Here is a 19,489-nt window from a genome sequence, read left to right on the forward strand (position 1 = left end):
GACTGCTGTATAGGCATATACTATCATGATATTCGAGTAACCAGACAATCTGTGCCTCTGTCTAAACTACAGGCTCCTGTCCCAGCACCTCCAGTATGTAATAAATAATATTGGCTATTCAAATGTACTGCTATTATCTATTTATCTAGTGGCTTTTACAGTTTGCTTATTTTATAATTAACAAATTTGAAGTTAACTCAGAGCTTGTAATATCATTATTTAGGATTGCAGCTGATTATTATATTTATTTTATTATATTTATTTATATATTTATATATATATATGGTACTATTTTAGGCCCCCTTTTTTTTTTGACACTCCAAGCATGCCTAGATAATACTGCTTACTTTAATTGTCTAAATACTGGTTGGTTTTACTACTCTGTATGATTAGTAAGTTTTTACTTACCTTATGTAAGTCCAGAGTCGCTGTTTAGTGCTATAGTGCTTTGAATTTGAATTACTGCTACTAGTAATTTGATCCTGTGCAGTTCTTTAGCCCTGAGACGTTTATTCTGTCTTGGCACTATATTTGTCACCTATGTATTATGCCATTATTTTTAGTTGCTTTAATTTCTCTTCTACCTCACCTTAAGCACTTTGTTTGTCTTTATTATATATGTGCAATAAAAATGTATAATATTGAATTAAATCCTCTCCTGATTATGGTGATTCTCCCCACCTGTTAGCTATTTGACAACTAGTAGCCTTATGATTCTATAGGCTTGAGATTGGGAGTGGTTTTTGTTCGGTTGCACTTCTCCTGTGAGTGCAGCCCGAGCCTTCTGTGATGTCAAATTTGAGACTCTTCACAAATGAAACCTCACAGGAAGTGCAGTTATACACATTTAGGGATTAACAGTATAGGGAGAAGTATAGAGTATTGTGTAATAAAGCAAATCATATAGGGTGTAAAGAGAGATATTGGTGTGACAATCGTGCAGGCTCATTCTGAGCGGCACGATCAAAAGCAGTATGAAAGCGGATACCCTATGGCAATACTCATGATCTGTGCTAGCGCTGATTGTGGGTATTTAACCCCTTCTGATGTAGGTGTCAATAGCAACATCGATCGAGTTGCAGAGGGAGGGAGCGATTTTGCCGATGGTCTTGAAAGATGGCTGCAGGGTTATCCAGGGACGGTGGTCTGTAAGCTCCTGCTCAGCGCAGGAGTTGATCAGCTTCCTCCATGTGTGTGATGCACAGACCTAATACATTGCAAAATCATTTAAGGGTATTAGATCAGTCATCAGGGCAGGGAAAGTTGATGTCCCATACTGGGACAAGGCAAAAAAGTGGGAAAAAAATTGAAAAATATAAAGTCACAAAAACAAAACAACGTGATCTATAAAACTGTCACACTAGGTAACACCTTCTGTGAACACTGTGAAAAAAAAAAAAAAAAAGTGTCAAAAAGTGCTTTTTTTAATCATACCGCTAAAAGTTGTCTAAAACGCTGCCAAAAAGTCATGCAAATAAAAATGGTTTCCTGAAAGCATCATCTTATTCCAAAAAAACAAGCCCACAAAAAAAAACAGCTCCATCCATTGAGAAATAAAAAAGCTATAGCTCTCAGAATATAGAGATTCAAATAATAATTTTATTAAATTGTGTAAAAGCCACAAAACGTAAAAATGATATACGGTAAATGTGGTATTGCTGTAATCATACTGACCCAAAGAAAAAAAATTCTTATCACTTTTAGCACACTGTGAATGGCATTAAAAAAACAAGCAAAAAGCAATTTCTGAATTGCTGTTTTTTTGTTCATTCCACCTTTTAAAAATCGGAATAGAAAGCAATCAATAAAGGTTGTGACCGAAAATGATACCAATAAAAACTTCAATTCCTCTCACAATAAACAAGCCGTAACATGACTCTCAGCAGAAATATTGAAAGATTATAGCTCTCAAAATATGCAAAAACTTTGTTTTTGCCATAAAATACGCATGTTTTGTTTTTTTGTGGCTGCCAAACAGAAAAACAATATAAATCTGGTATCGCTGTAATCACACCCACCCGAAGAATAAAGTCGTCTAATCACTTGTACCACATGAGGACCAGCGTAAAAAATGAAAGCAATTCTTGTTCATTCTGCCTCCCAGAGATCACAGTAAGGGTCAGCTTATATTTATCCTGCGCTGAGCGCCTACACCAGTGTTTCTGTGTAAATATCTGAAATACGTGATTCAGACAGAACCCGCTACTGGAGATTACCTACAATAAGGCAGATGGTGGCTCTGTGGATGCCGTCTGGCTTATGATGCGTCAATGTCAGTCTTTTCAGTGTGCATAAAAGTGCGGTGGACCACAGTTTTGTGCACCTATGAATATGACACCACTGAACAGAGGCCAGACTGAATCCAGAGTAACTCTGCTGCCTTATACTAAAGTGAACGGATCCCTCGGAAGGAAACCCCAATGTAAGTGCTCAGTGTAGAGCGCAGGATAATCGTGACCCAAAATTTTATGTAATATGTTCCCAATAAAAGCTTTAACTCAATCCACAAAAAACAAGCAAGTCTCCACTCATCTGTCATCTGTCAATGGAAATATATTGGGCTTCCACGTAGAGCAAAGGCTCTGGAAAAAGCGCTGTGGCTTCTCACCCTCCCCCAAAAGAAATCTGGTGAATTCTGTGCCCCCAAATCCAAATGTCCCCCAGCCGTTTGAGACCCACACTGTCCCTAAACCACATTTACCTTCCAAGTTTGGCATCTCTGTAGTGATGAGAGCTTAATTTACGGTTCCATGTCTCCGGAAGCATGAGCTAGGCACAATGTACTGGGCACTACAATAGCAGATTAGTTTCCCATCACATGTGGAGTGTCGTACTTTGGAGAAATCGCACAACAAATTGTACTGTCTTATTTTATTCTTTTGCCCGTGGGAAGAATGTATATTTTCATTTTCATGGCTCAACATAATATAATTCTGTAAATACACCTGAGCGTTGAAAGTGCTCACTACACCTCTTGAAATGTTCCTTGAGGGGTGTAGTTTCCAAGATGGGGTCACTTGTGGGGAGTTTCCATTATTTAGGCACATCTAGGGCTCTGTAAACGTGGCAAAGCATCTGCTGTCTATTTTACGCTCCAAAATTCAATTGGTGCTACATCCGTTTAAGTCCTTCCGTGCGCCCAAAGAGTAGTTTTCCCCACATATGAGGTTGTGGCAGACTTGGGAGAAAACTGCACAACAAATTGTGTGGCTTATTTTCTGATGTTACCTCCTTGTGAAAATACAAAAATGTTCATTTAGCCCCAAATGTTTAAAAAAAAAAAAAAAAATTGTAATGTTAATTTCCCTTCCACATTCATTTGCTTCCTGTGACGCACAGAAAGAGTTTATAAACTTCTTGAATGTTGTTTTGAGCACTTTGAGGGGTGTAGTTTTAAAAATGTTACTTTTGGGTATTTTCTGTCACATAGGCCCCTCAAAGTCACTTCAAATGTGATGTGGTCCCAAAAAATAATTTGTAAATTTTGTTGGAATCTTGCGGAAACTTTTAACCCTTCTGACGTCCTAACAAAAGTTTAAAAATTATGCCGATATAATGTAGACATGTGAGAAATGTTATTTATGAATTATCTTGTACATCATGACTAACTGGTTTAACCCCTTCACAATATCTGCTGTACATCTACGGCACAAGTTGTAGGCCGGTGATGGCTGTGCTCCGGCAGGTAATGACTGTTATGCCGCTAATTGTTAACCTGTTGAATGCATATGTCAATCTCTTACAGCAGCATTAAAAATGCGTTGAGATGCGTATGCGTCATTCTCTACGTCCATCAGCTTGCCTGTGACGTGTTTGGGGTCATCGATGGGTTGTCGTGACATGCTGAGGCATCGCTGTATATATCACAAATGATTGGACGATTGCATCAAGTCCCCTAAGTCGACTAGCGGTAGCAAAGTAAAAGTTTTAAAAAAATATGAAAAAAAATAAAAAACCTAAGTTCAAATCTCCCCCTTTCTTTTCCCCTATTGAAAATAGATATTTAAAAAAAAAAAAAAACAAAAAAACCAAGTACACATATGGTATTGCCGCGTTCAGACAAGTCCGATCTATCAAAATATAAAAATTAACCCAATTGGTAAACGCCATTTTCGATAAAAATTCAAGAACATCAAAATCACAATTTTTGGTTTGCCGCAATTCCACAAAAAAGCTATATTAAGCAATCAAAACGTCACCTCTATCCCAAAATGGTACTAATAAAAATGTCTTCTTGCCCTGCAACAAATAAGTTCTCACACAACTCCATCGACCAAAAAATAAAAATGGTACGGGTCTCTGGAAATACTGACACAACTCCCAACATTTTTTTTTTTTTCCACCACTAAATTAATAACAAAAAAAACTAAACCTGTTTGGCATCACTATAATCATATTGATGAGAATCATGTTGCAAGTTCATTTTTACCACAAATGTACACTGTAAAAACAATTCCCCAAAAGCTGTTAGAATTGAGTTTTTTTTTTTTGTTTCCACAATTTCACCACACTTGGATTTTTCCCCCATTTTCCAGTACACTATGTGGAAAAATGTATGGTGTCATTCAAAAGTACAACTTTTCCTACAAAAATCAAGCCGTCATATGTCTGTGGACAGAAAATTAAGGCTGTTCGCTTAAAAAACACATACAGAACGCACTCCATGCATTCCTATGGCATTCTGCACATGCTGTCCTAATGCTGCGATTTTTTTTTCCCGTGGCGGAATCACATCGCGGAAAAAAACGCAGCATGCTCATTCTTTTTGCGGAATCGCCGCAATTCCGGAAAGAATTGCCGCGATTCCGCACCCATAGGAATGCATGAGATCCGCTTACTTCCCGCATGTGGCTATGCCCACCATGCACAAAGTGAGCTGCTCATGTGAAGGTGGTACCCACGGTGTGGAGGAGAGGAGACTGTCCTCCAGGCCCTGGGTACCATATCCCTGTTAAAAAAAAAAAAAAAAAAAAAAAAAAAAAAAATAAAAAAAAAATCGGGTTATGTTCACCTTCCGGCGTCCCGCGCAGCCTTCCCGGGCCTCAGCGATGCTCCCGTTCCCAGTAATGCCTTGCGAGACCTTTGATGACGTCGCGGTCTCGCAATAATGTAGCTGTCCCTATTCCTCGTGAGACCGCTACGGGAAAAACGTGAAAAAAGTGCAAAAAATGCGGAAAAAGACGCAAAAAAAACCCCCACGCGTTTTTCCTGGGAAGAAGTGCGTTTTTTTTTTTTTTTTTGCATTCGTGGGCACATAGCCTTAGTGTTATGGCTCTGGGAAGAAGGAGAGGGGAAAAAATGGGGACGCAAAACCTGAAATTGACCGCGGCGTGATGGAGTTAAGGATCTAAAAATTGAAAGTTTGAAAACGGCAACATTTTCACAAACGCTAAAAATTTACCACTAACATAAAGTACAATGTGTCCTGGAAAAAACAAACAAACTCTGAATCAGTGATATGTTGGTATTAGAGTTATTACGTGATAAAGTGGCACTAGTAAAAATAGCAAAATTTGGTCTAGTCATGAAGGTGAAAACGAGCTGGAGGTCTGAAGGGCTAAACAAGGACTGACGACTCTCCTGAATTCTATTCTTCATGACATATGAACTTTGAAGCCTCTTTTCTTAATCTCTGTGTTGTGCTATTCCTCTTTTATTTCCTCCATGAAATATATGAATGACTGAATGTAACCAGTTTGGGGGGGGTTCTTACAAAGGTGATGGTGTAAAATAAATTAAACGTGTGTACAGTCATTGCTGACTCTGTAAGGACACACTTTCGACAAGAAAAACTAGTGACAGCCAGCTGTCAGCTTGTTCATAAATATTATTCAGGAGGGATTACAGGAACAGCAGCACAGTTTTTGTAAAAAAAAAAAAAAATAAAGATGCCTTCTCAGTTATATGGTTTACATGTCTTTAAAAAATGGACAAGTCTGGAGAGGTGATTGATCCTCTATGAAGAATAAGAACGTAATTGGTGAATTTATTGATGTGTACTAGCTGAAGAGCCCGGCGTTGCCTGGGCATAGTAACAAACTGGTTAGTTATAACAAATTCTAATGATATTGCACATAAAAACATTTCACATCATATATTCAACACTACAGATTTGCAACACAAATTAACTAAACGATTACCCAAGTATTGATAGTATTTTATTTTCAACTCATTCAAGAGCCTTTTTTTGATAAAACAAAATTTTTGGTTTTTCCTTTCGGTGCAAAGATGAACAGATTTTTGGCAGTTCCAACTCTTGAACGGACCACGTAAAGTTGACCATGAGAAAAGCATGGAGATTGCAAATCGATCCCTACTACTTTCAATGACTGTCCCTGAGCATTAATGGACATTGCAAATAGCTGTTGAACTGGGAACTGGAGGCGTTTAAAATCAAGAAACAAATCAGATGGAATGAGTGGAATTCTTGGAATGAAAATGTCCTCTCCTTTGGCACATCCTGTTTCTGAGCTATGTATCTAACCCTATCCTGTGTGACAATGTCTGCTGAGCTGTATACCTAATCCTCTCCTGTGTGATACTTTCTGCTGAGCTGTGTATCTAATCCTATCGTGTGTTACTGACTGCTCAGCCGTGTATCTAATCCTGTGTGATACTCACTGCTGAGCAGTGTATCTAATACTATCCTGTGTGATACTGACTGCTGAGCTGTGTATCTAATCATATCCTGTGTGATACTGACTGCTCAGCCGTGTATCTAATCCTGTGTGATACTGACTGCTGAGCCATGTGTCTAATCCTCTCCTGTGTGATACTGACTGCTGAGCTGTGTATCTAATCGTATTCTGTTTGAACTGGAAACTCGAGGCGTTTAAAATCAAAAAACAAATCAGATGGAATGAGTGGAATTCTTGGAATGAAAATGTCCTCTCCTTTGGCACATCCTGTTTCTGAGCTGTGTATCTAACCCTATCCTGTGTGATAATGTCTGCTGAGCTGTGTACCTAATCCTCTCCTGTGTGATATCCTACTTTCTGCTGAGCTGTGTATCTAATCCTATTGTGTTACTGACTGCTGAGCCGTGTATCTAATCCTATTCTGTGTGATACTGACTGCTGAGCCGTGTATCTAATCCTATTCTGTTTGATACTGACTGCTGAGCCATGTGTCTAATCCTCTCCTGTGTGATACTGACTGCTGAGCTGTGTATCTAATCCTATCCTGTGTGATACTGACTGCTGAGCTGTGTATCTAATCCTATCGTGTGATACTGGGCTCCCCCTGCAGTCTGTGTCAGAGGGTGGTCTGTGTTGGCACGGTAATAAATTGTGTTATTTCCAGCTTTACAGAAGGACGAAAACACCATAGAAATGATAAGAATAGGCAAAATTGTTTGGTGAATTGGAACGTGCGGGGTTAAAATTTTGCCTCACAACATAGCCTATGATGCTCTCGGGGTCCAGACGTGACTGTGCAAAATTTTGTGGCTGTAGCTGCGACGGTGCAGATGCCAATCCCGGACACACACACACACACACACACACACACACACACACACACACCTTCATATGTTAGATTACAGTTTGTGATATGATGCAGCTTGTATTATGTCTCTGGGTCCAGCATAAATAATGCAGCTGTATAGGGCAACCTTTATTCTGCATGTGGTACAACTACTATAGGAGGCCATAACCTGCGACTGTGCGGAAGCCTGATGTCTGTGATATCCGCTCATTGTAGCAGCTAAACACTTGTTTTATTCTGACCGCTGTCTTTTTTTTTTTTTTTTTAGGATATCTCTGCGCAGGAAAGCAATCTCCTAGGGGCCTTCTGTGACATGAATGTAAGTGTATTATGATCATTATATTAAGTACGTTCAATATCAGTGCAGACGTATAGAGACATGTCAGAAATTGACATTTGTAGTGTTGTGCGGCAGGGTCCCCCCACTTGAAATAACTGAGCGCTGGAGTATGAATGTGTCACTGTTGAAAGATCTGCAATTAAGGGTAGATGGTATAGAAGTGGCTGCCTCAACTTCGTCTTGATTTCCACCTAGCAATAAGCAGCTCAGAGAAAAATATACAGAGCGAAGTCTAAAAAATAAATTACCTATGTGTTTTTCACATTTTCAGTGAACAGTGACTGTCAGAAACTTTTGCTGCTTAAAAGGGTTGTCCACTCCAAATCAACAAGTCTGCAGTCAAATGATTGTTATTGTTGCAGTAGTTAATCACATATTGCAGCTACCTTAAATCATCAGTGAGTGCCAGGGTACCTTTCCTAATTTGCTGTGTCCCAATGGACATTTACCAACTACCAATGCCTAAATAAGGAAAGGTGAGACACGTATTACCTGAATTCGTGCTGTAGAAAAAGGTATACGCCAAATGGACTTACGATTTGAGGGAAAGTTGGGTACCTTGATTTTAAGTGGTGTTGAACAATACTGCAATATATGTAACTTGTGCTGCAATGTGTCCATACAGTAGTTTTCTCCCACATATGGGGCGTCAGCGTACTCAGGACAAATTGGACAACAACTTTTGGGGTTCAATTTCTCCTGTTACCCTTGGGAAAATAAAAAAAGTTGGGGACTAATTGATCATGTTTGTGGAAAAAATACGATTTTTTTTATTTTCATGCCCGGGCATTATAAACTTCTGTGAAGCCCTTGGGGGGGGGTTCAAAGTGCTCACCTCACATCTAGATAAGTTCCTTAGGGGGTCTAGTTTTCAAAATGGGGTCATTTGTGGGGGGTTTCCACTGTTTGGGTACATTAGGGGCTCTCCAAAGGCAACATGACACCCGCAGACCATTCCATCAAAGTCTGCATTCCAAAACGTCACTACTTCCCTTCCGAGCCCCGACGTGTGCCCATACAGTAGTTTTCTCCCACATATGGGGTATCAGCATACTCAGGACAAATTGGACAACAACTTTTGGGGTCCAATTTCTCCTGGTACCCTTGGGAAAATAAAAAAATGGTGACTAAAAGATCATGTTTGTGGAAAAAATACAAATTTTTTATTTTCACGCCCGGGCGTTTTAAACTTCTGTGAAGCACTGGGGGGTTCAAAGTGCTCACCACACATCTAGATAAGTTCATTGGGGGGTCTAGTTTACAAAATGGTGTTATTTGTGGGGGGTTTCCACTATTTAGGTACATCTGGGGTTTTCCAATCGCGACATGGTGTCCGATCTCAATTGCAGCCAAAAACGTCAAATGGCGCTGCTTCCCTTCCGAGCTCTGCCATGCGCCCAAATAGTGGTTTACCCCCACATGTGGGGTATCAGCGTACTCAGGACAAATTGCACAATAACTTTTAGGGTCCTGTTACCCTTGGAAAAATAAGAATTGAGGGTGAAAAGATCATTTTTGTGGAAAAAATATGATTTTTTAATTGTACGGCTGTATGTTATAAACTTCTGTGAAGCCCTTGTGGGTTCAAAGTTCTCACCACATATCTAGATAAGTTGCATAACCCTTATAATTTCCTAACAAAAAAAAAATTTTGGTTCCAAAATTGTGCTGATGTAAAGTAAACATGTGGGAAATGTTATTTAAGTTTTTTGTGTGCTGTATCTCTGTGATTTAAGGGCATAAAAATTCAAAGTTGGAAAATTGTGAAATTTTAAACGTTTTCGCCAAATTTCCGTTTTTTTCACAAATAAACGCAAGTTATTTGAGTGAAATTTTACCACTAACATGAAGTACAATATGTCACTAGAAAATAATGTTAGAATCACCGGGATCCATGGAAGCGTTTCAGAGTTATTACCTCATAAAGGGACAGTGGTCAGAATTGTAAAAATTGGCCCGGTCATGAACGTGCAAACCACCCTTGGGGGTTAAGGGGTTAAAGTATATTTTCTCAGAAATGTTGGATCTCAAAGTCTGTGTGCCCATGTTGCATTTTTTATGCGCTTCCGCCACGCTTTTGCCACTGCGGAAACGCTTAAAAAACGCATTCCCATGGGATTCCGCAGTTGCTGTGTCAATGCTGCTGATTTTACCGCTGCGAAATCGCATAGCGGTAAAATCCGTAGCATGTCCATTAATTCTGCGGTACCATAGCATGACCGCTACATCAGAGGTCATTCGCGCAATGCATCCCTGGGATCGGAAGTTGCTGGCAGTGCCGTGTGCACCGCTTAGGACTCCAGGGGCCAACAGAGGGTAAGTATATCCCTATTTTTATTTTTAATTTTTATTTTTAAAATTCTATCTTTTGCTATTGATGTTGCATAAGCAGAATCAATAGTAAAAAGGTGGTCATACTTGTCAAGCACTATGCTTGACAAGTGTGACTAACCTGTCAATCACTTTTCCAAGCGATGCATCAAATCGCTTGGAAAAGTGCAAGCATTCTGCAAGCTAAAAACGCTTGCAAAACGCTTGTGTTTTGCGGTAAAATGCTTGCGAATTCCGCATATGTTTTACCTGAGGCAGGGAGCTGCGGAAATTCTGCGGACAGTTCCGCAGCATTTCTGCAACGTGGGCACATAGCCTAAAGTATATGAAAAAAAAAATACACAAGCGCCACATTTGCACAGCCAGGCTCTGATTCATGCTGCCTGCGGTTTGGGCAGCCTCAGTCAGGTGACAGGTTCCCTTTGAAGGACTATGTTCATAATCTACCACAGTATCTCACTGAAGTGCAACCACATAAGCCCATTAAAACTGAGAGGAAAACAAATGTCTCAAGAGAGTCAATATCTTAATTTTAAGGTCTGTAAAGCAGCGGTAGCACTGTACACAATGAAGAGGCAGTGACCCACAAAATTCAAACAAAAAAGTCTCTTTAATGTGTTATCTTCAAACTTAAAAGTCCAATCCACCCAAATGCATAATTTCAGTGCATATAATTAGTATCCATTTCACCATTTGCAGAACATATATATTATACGGCATCCTTCTTTTTATAGACACTAAACACGTCAGTCTTCCTCTGACGAGTTCCCGTGGGTTTCTATGCGCCGTATCCAAGACTCTATTCACACAGCAATACGTGTTGCAGGCACTACACACGCTAGTCCTCCTATTTCCCATGGGCGTCTTGCACCGCTGCATCACAGTCTCTTTACTCACACAGCGGTACAGTGTCCAGGATATCCTCCGGATCGCAGCCGGGCACCATATACACCTGTTCAGCAATCGTTAGACACGTCAGTCGTCTTTTGGGCACAGGACATCCACCTCTGGTTCACCTCCGGGCACAGGACTGTCCATATCCAAGACCAGTCACCGTGGACGACTTGCATCTTTGTATACACTGTGGGTTAACAGGCCTCACTCTGGTCCTGACATACCCGAGACTCACTAAGCACTCACTAAGACCTCACTCACTCCTCACTAACTCTTTCCTACAGGGCTTTTATCACAGCAACCTGTGGCTTCCAGCCACATGTAAAACCTGGGTCCAGAATGGAACAGACTGCAACACTATCATACTGCAATCTGTGTCAAAGACAACATCCAGAGCAGGCTTTTCCTACCTCTGTCTTGGACATTAACATGTCCAAGACTAACACATACTTTTATTATTAGTCTGCATTTCAGTCACAGCTACACCCGTGACTGCCATTCACACCTATGGCCTTCGAGCATATCCTGGGGAGACTACACAGCGACCCCTATCTTGTGACATCGGTCACTGCTTCCCCACTGCATTCCCAACTACGCCTGTGACCGCAATGCATCCTCAATGCCTCGATACGCCTCTGTGCGTATCCTGGGGAGAACACACAGCGCCCCCTAGCGGTAACAGGGGTCACTGCCTCACAGGTCTCATGTAAATATATTTGGGGGGGATTATGCAAGTCTCTAATGCATTTTAACCCTACTAACTCCTTGCTGTATATGGATGTAACTGTATGTCTGCACCTTGGTCAGAATGTGGAAGCAGGCTCAAGAGCCAAGTTCACTCTACATGAGGCTGATGACTGCTTGTTACATTGCTGCAAATGCTGGGAACCAATGGGCTACTATGGCCAAGGGGAACCTGCTGAAGGTCGCGATCACTACCACATTGGCACGCCTGTGAATCCAAGCCATAAAAGGATCTCTGGCTCAATGCCCCCAAGGGACTCAAAATAATAGAGTTAAAAAAAAAAATAAAAAATAAAATAAAATTGATAGAGTGAGTGTGCAGTAATCATTCCCTAGCACAATGATGTTCAGAGTGTGTGCTATTGAGTGATTACAGAATAGTCACTGTTTAAGGAGCAGTGGCTATAATCACTTCCCGGAGGACCCCGATGGCTGGAAATGAGCAGCTGAAGACAGTAAAATGTCATTTTCTCCCAGTAGCCGCCTCTTTGGAAAGGCAGCCAGGCAAGTTAGGCTAGTTTCACACTAGCGTTTTTGAGCGCAGCGACGGCCTGCGCACGGCCGCCGCTAAGCCCCGCCCCCTGCCGCGCCTCCGCCGGTAGCTCCGCCTACCGGCGCATGACGCTGCATGCGCCCTGCGTCCCCTATCTTTATCACTGGGGGCGCAGGCCGTGCGCAGTATGCGTTTGGCGGCGCATGCGCCTTTTTGACGGTGCGCCGGCGCAACCAAACTGCAGCAGGTTGCAACCTGAACAAGGAGCGGGCAACACTCAGTATACTAGTATATCATTTCATATTGATGAAAATCACAATTAAGTGACAGTGTTACTCATACTTTAATAAAATAAAAAAATAGCTTATTTCCACATAATATAAAATTTGACAAACATATACACAGGGTTGCCTCAAACCAATTACCACCTAAGCAAGGAGAACAGCTACAGCAACATGGAAAAGATAAACAGTAAATTAATTTAACCCCTTCACCCCCAAGGGTGTTTTGCACGTTCATGACCGGGCCAATTTTTACAATTCTGACCACCGTACCTTTATGAGGTCATAACTCTGGAACGCTTCCATGGATCCCGGTGATTCTGACATTTTCTCGTGACATATTGTACTTCATGTTAGTGGTAAAATTCCATTCAAATAACTTGCGTTTATTTGTGAGAAAAACGGAAATTTGGCGAAAATTTTGACAATTTCGCAATTTTCCAACTTTGAATTTTTATGCCCTTAAATCACAGACATACGGCACACAAAAAACTTGATAACATTTCCCACATGTTTACTTTACATCGGCACAAGTTTGGAACCAAAATTTTTTTTTTGTTAGGAAGTTATAAGGGTTAAAAGTTGACCAGCGATTTCTCATTTTTACAACACCATTTTATTTTTAGGACCACATCACATTTGAAGCCACTTTGAGGGGTCTATATGATGGAAAATACCCAAAAGTGACACCATTCTAAAAACTGCACCCCTTAAGGTGCTCAAAACCACATTCAAGAAGTTTATTAACCTTTTAGGTGCGTCACAGGAATTTTTTTTTAATATTTTTAAAAAAAAATGAACATCTAACTTTTTTTCACAAAAAAATACTTCAGGTTCAATTTTTTTTATTTTACCAAGGGTAACAGGAGAAATTGGACTGCAAAAGTTATTGTGCAATTTGTCCTGAGTACGCTGATACCTGATATGTGGGGGGGGGGGGAACGACTGTTTCGGCGCATGGCAGAGCTCAGAAGGGAAGGAGCGCCGTTTGACTTTTTCAATGCAAAATTGGCTGGAATTCAGATCGGACGCCATGTCACGTTTGGAGAGCCCCTGATGTACCTAAACAGTGGAAACCCCCCACAAGTGACCCCATTTTGGAAACTAGACCCCCCATGGAACTTATCTAGATGTGTGGTGAGCACTTTGATCCCCCAAGTGCTTCACAGAAGTTTATAATGCCCGGGCGTGAAAATAAAAAAAATCATTTTTTTCCACAAATTATATTTTTGCCCCCAATTTTTTATTTTCCTAAGGGTAACAGGAGAAATTGGACCCCAAAAGTTGTTTTGCAATTTGTCCTGAGTAGGATGATACCCTATATGTGGGGGTAAAACACTGTTTGGGCGCATGGCAGAGCTTGGAAGGGAAGGAGCACCATTTGACTTTTTCAACGCAGAATTGGCTAGAATTGAGATCAGACGCCATGTTGCATTTGGAGAGCACCAGATGTGCCCAAACAGTGGAAACCCCCCAATTCTAACTCCAACCCTAACCCCAACACATACCCCTAGCCCTGGCCCTAGCCCTAATGGGAAAATGGAAATACATTTTCTTTTAATTTTATTATTTTTCCCTAACTAAGGGGGTGATAAAGGGGGGGTTGATTTACTATTTATAGCGGGTTTTTATGTTTGGCAGCTGTCGCACGCTAAAAGACGCTTTTTATTGTAAAAATAGTTTTTGCATCACGACATATTGAGAGCTATAATTTATCCATATTTTGACCCACTGAGTCATGTCAGGTCTTATTTTTTGCGGGACGAGTTGACGTTTTTATTGGTATCATTTTCGGGCATGTGACATCTTTTGATCGCTTTTTATTCCGATTTTTGGGACGCAGAATGAACAAAAACCCAGCGTTTCATGAATTTCTTTTGGGGGGTGCGTTTACACCGTTCCGCGTGCGGTAAAATTGATAAGGAGGTTTTATTCTTCGGGTCAGTATGGTTACAGCGATACCTCATTTAGGTCGTTTTTTTATGTTTTGGCGCTTTTATGCACTGAAAACAATTTTATATAAAAAAATAATAATTTTTGCATCGCTTTATTATGCGAGCTATAACTTTTATTTTTTTTGCTGATAATGCTGTATGGTGGCTCGTTTATTGCGGGACAAGAAGACTTTTTCAGCGGTCCCATTGAAATTAATATGCGTCTTTTTGATCGAGCGTTATTGCACTTTTTATGTTTGGCGGTATGGTAAATCATTATTTTTTGCTTAGTTTTTTATTTTTATTTAAGGGATTCGCTAAAGGGGTTAACTAGTGGGACAGTTTTATAGGGCGGGTCGTTACGGACACGGCGATACCAAATGTGTACTTTGTTTTTTTTTTTTATTTTTTTATTTACAAAAAATGAATTTATTAGGGAATATATATATTTTTTTAATTTATCTAGCGATTTATTTTTACACTTCTTTTTTTTTTTTTAACTTTATTACATTGTCCCAGGGGGACTTACCTGTCATGTGACAGATCGCTGATCTGTCACATCACAGGCACTGCACAGGCTTTCCTCATGCCTGCGCTTTGCAGTCAGTGAGGAAGTCGGCTCCCTGCAGGCCCCCGAAGGTCCCCATTGCCATCTTGGTTTCGGGGACCTGCAGGGATGGAGCCCCCCCCCCCCCGCAGCAGCGCTGCACATTGCGCTGCCGTGGGGGGCTCAGGGAAGCACGGAGGGAGCCCCCTCCCTGCCGATGCTTCCCTTTAACCCCTGGTACACCGCGATCGTGTTTTATCGCGATGTGCAAGGGGTTAATGTGTCGGGGGCAGTCAGTGACCGCCCCTGACACATTGTGCTGGGTGTCAGCTGTGATAATCAGCTGACACCCGGCCGCAATCCGCGGCGCTCATCACGTGGGCGCTGCTGATCGCTGTGACGTACTATCCCGTCCCTGGGAATTAAGTCCCAGGGCACATGGACGGGATAGTATGTCACATGACAGAAAGGAATAAAAATATCCGTCTGGGGGCCATAGTTTGAGACGAGACTACTCCGGATCACCCTCTGACTGACTTTTCTAAGTGCAGGTGAATAACTGGTTTATCCCATAGCGAGAGACCTGTCAATTATCTAGAGCGGTGCAAACAAAAGCTGTCTGTGCACATAGCCAGGCTAGTCTGGCTTACAGTTATGGTTCCTGGCCTTATCTATAAAGTTTATTTTCTCAAATGCTGGAGAGTTTCAGAGCGAAGTATACTTGTCTGCTTTTGTGCGGCCAGGTTCTGCTTCGTGAACAATAAGGCCCCGTCACACATAACCATGCACCAGCGAACCAGACAACGATACGACCTTGTCAGGATCGCTGGTGCCTCGCTACATGATTGCTGGTGAGCTGCCAAACAGGCAGATTTCACCAGTGATCAGGACCAGCGAGGACGCGGGTATCAAAGGTAAATATCGGGTAACTAAGCGCGCGCGGCACTTAGTTACCCGCTGTGTACCTTGGATACCAGCTCCCACCGCGAGCATGCAGATATCCAAGGTACACAGCGGGTAACTAAGCGCCGCGCGTGCTTAGTTACCCGATATTTACCTTGGAGACCAGCTTTCAGTGGCTGCTTACAGCGCTGGGAGCTCGCTGATCGTTGGTCTCCTGCTGGCCAGCACGCATCGCTGCGTGTGGTAGCGGGAGAGCAACAGTCAAAAAAAAGGCCCAGGACATTAGAGCACGATCAGCGATACCCGGGGGGGGGGGGGGGTGTCGCTGATGCGTGCCATACACAGCGAGATCGCTGATGCATCACAAAATCAGCGCTCTCGCTGTGTGTGACGGGGCCTATAGAAATTGCAGGGCAGCAATATGTAGGTAGTGCTTGCAAGTATGCCAAAAAGGGGATGATCCCAATCCTCCATACGAGCCGAAGGTGAAGAAAACATCAACGGCATCCACGGTATCAAAAAGTATTTTCTGCTTTATTGATGCATCTCACAGTACAGGGAGACTGCAACATTTCAGATTTACAAGTTTTACATCTATCTCAAGTCATGGCCTCTATTATGTGATGTATTAATACAGATATTTTTTGTTACCGTAAATACTGTTGTCGCTTTTGCAACCTTAGTTTCTGCTTCATGGGCAGCATGATAGATGACTGCTATGTAAACAGATTTTTGCTACCCCACCTGAGAGCAGCACAATATAGGGGCAGAGAGACCCTGATTCCAGCTCTGTATAATCCACCCACACCACTGATTGGCAGCTCACAGTGTACACAGTTGCTAATTAGTGATGGGGATAGTCTACAGGGCCCATCAATATGGAGGACTGCATGGCAGCATGTTTACTAGTCCTCTAGTCTCTACTGATAATCTCATGCTGATAAGTGATTTATCACACCTTCAGCAAGAAGCCCAGTAAAGGTACTGTCACACTTAGCGATGCACCAGCGATCCCGACCAGCGATATGACGCGGTCAGGATCGCTGGTACATCGCTAAGTGGTCGCTAGTGAGCTGCCACACAGGCAGATCTCACCAGCGTCATCACAGGGGTCGGGGGTCGCTACTTACTTGTCACACTAGGCGATCCTGACGTCCTCCCGCCAGCGTCCACGCTCGTCTCTCCACAGGAAGCCCAGCAAGAAGCAGACGGCGAGAAACGGTCCAGGACGTTCTCGCGCGATCAGCGATAATCAGCGGGGGAGCGGGTCGGAGGCAAGTATCAGACATGGCGATATCGCTAGCAATATCGCTGTAAAGTCACAAAACCTGTGACGTTAAAAGCGATATTGCTAGCGATCTCTTAGTGTGACAGGCCCTTAACACGTTGCTGGAGTCAGGGTCTCTGTCTTTACATTATGTAATTCGGTTCTACTGAAGTTTATACTGTGGCTTTTTTTTTCTTTTTGCCACCATTTTGTTCCCCCTGTCAGTGTATTCCTTTTTGTATTGTCTAGTACATTGTTTCCTGCTTTTCTTTCAGGATGTAGAAGTCCCGCTGCACCTTCTCCGTTACGTCTGTCTGTTCTGTGGAAAGAATGGGCTTTCTCTAATGAAGGATTGCTTCGAATATGGATCTCCTGATTCTCTTCCCTTTTTAATTGCTCATGCATTCATCACTGTTGTGTCCAATGTAAGTTGACAGTCATGTTAGGCTTTTACTCTGACTTGCATGTGATCTGCGTTTTCAAGATAGAACCGTACAAGTAAGAAATCCAAATATTCCATAGCGGGGTATCATTAGAGTTTGAATTATTTGTCATTAATTAACGTGCCAGCAGTGGAAAAATTCTTAGTTGTAGAGGTAAAACATTCTTTTCTGACTGGTGGAAATCTCACACCGGTTAAAACATTGATGTTCCAGTATCTGAGACGTTTCATATACAGAAGTTAGTTATGTTGTTTTAACCCCTTAATGAACTTTGACATATATATTTTTCACAGGTTGGATGTGGGTGTATGGAGCAGACTTTGCTCCATAAACATCTGCCTCTACAGCAGCGACCAGAGCTAGCTCTGATTGCTGCAGTTTACCCATTTAAATGCTACTGTCATCTTCTGACAGCGACATTTAAATAGTTTGAAATTTGTTTTCACATAATTGGGTCAGGAAGCCATTCACTCGCTCCATCCCCTGTAACACAATTGTCGGGTGCAGAAGGATTAGGATAGCAGCCGAGGGCCTACTGAAGACCCCATTGAAGACATTTTGGTACAGCAAAGGCTGTGCTTCATAGATAGAGTTGAGGGAATTTGTAAAAATGCGGTTCCGATTATGATCGGCGACGAATATTGTTTTGGCAATATTTGCCGAGCACAGCCGACTGTCATTGGAGTTAATGGGAGTAGAAATGAACTAATATGATCGGACCCGATCATCAAACACAAATTCGGCATGAACAGGTTATAAATATGGCAGATTCAGATTCGACGACCGATTCCGAGCATATTCACTCAACTCTATTCATAGATAATTTTTTTTTTTTTTTAAATCAGATGATTATTTAAAAGTTGTCAGCATGAAACTTTGACAATACATTTAACTTTAGCATATAATATAAACCATGTTCAACCTGACAGGCGATATAACTGTACTTACATCCTAAATCCTCTACCCTCCCCCCATCCACCCTAACCCCATCCCTTTAAATCATTCATAGATAATTTTTATTATATATTGTAGTACTAGCACCTTCAGTTCACTAAATGGGATAAAGAAAACATGTTAAATGTACTTAAATGTAGTTAAAAAAATAAAAATAGTTACAAAATAAAAAATTAGATCACCCAATTGTACCAATCCGGAAGTTAAAATAAACAAATAAAGCAATTTTGGTATTGCCTTGTGGAGAAATCTGGTCTATCAAAGTATAAAGGTAATTTACCCATACTATAAATACCATGCCAGTAAAAAAAGAAAAACATAATTGCCTGTTATTCTGTCACAGCATCTTTGAAAAAATGCATTAATGAGTGTTCCAAGTAGCGCAAAATTTTACCAATAAATACATCAGCTTGTGGCACAAAAAACCAGTCCTCACTCTGCTCCTTCAATGGCAAGTCTTTTTTTTTTTTTTTTAAGCAATAAGATATACAGTATATAAATTGTACTGACCTACAGAACTATGTTGGCAGATCATTATTTACATTAAATACTGTAAAAATGAAACCCCAAAAATCAATGGAGATTTTTTATTCTCCTTTTAATTCAATTGGAAGTTTTCCAGTTAAATTTTATGTTAAAAATGAATGCTGTGTTAGTGCAGGGATTTCTGCGCGTGGAGCTCATACTTGGATCCTGAATAAATCAAGATGTTTTGAAAATCTTTCCATTTTTTTATTTGCAGTTTAGCATGTTTTTCTATCATTTGATCTCCGTAATGCCACATTTTCCTTTTTGATATTACAATGTCAGTGATGATACGTGTATATATTTGTTTAGTCTTTGATCTATCGCCTCAGCGCTTAATCCAATACT

The 19,489-nt window shown here is 41.3% G+C and overlaps 1 protein-coding gene across 1 annotated transcript in view; it reads left to right on the forward strand.

Moving 5' to 3' along the window:
- Positions 1-650: 650 nt before the first annotated feature.
- The window catches only part of LOC141079250 (ubiquitin carboxyl-terminal hydrolase 34), a 157,321-nt gene continuing 138,482 nt past the window's right edge, over positions 651-19,489 (forward strand). The window contains exons 1-2 of the mRNA XM_073565292.1: positions 651-7,804; positions 17,495-17,644. Coding sequence (XP_073421393.1) covers positions 7,799-7,804; positions 17,495-17,644 — 156 coding nt within the window. The 5' untranslated portion in view covers positions 651-7,798. The remainder of the gene's footprint in view (positions 7,805-17,494; positions 17,645-19,489) is intronic.

This window comes from Dendrobates tinctorius, unplaced genomic scaffold, assembly GCF_039654945.1.
Source record: "Dendrobates tinctorius isolate UK_male_01 unplaced genomic scaffold, ASM3965494v1 ptg000638l, whole genome shotgun sequence".
Classification (NCBI taxonomy): Eukaryota; Metazoa; Chordata; class Amphibia; order Anura; family Dendrobatidae; genus Dendrobates; species Dendrobates tinctorius.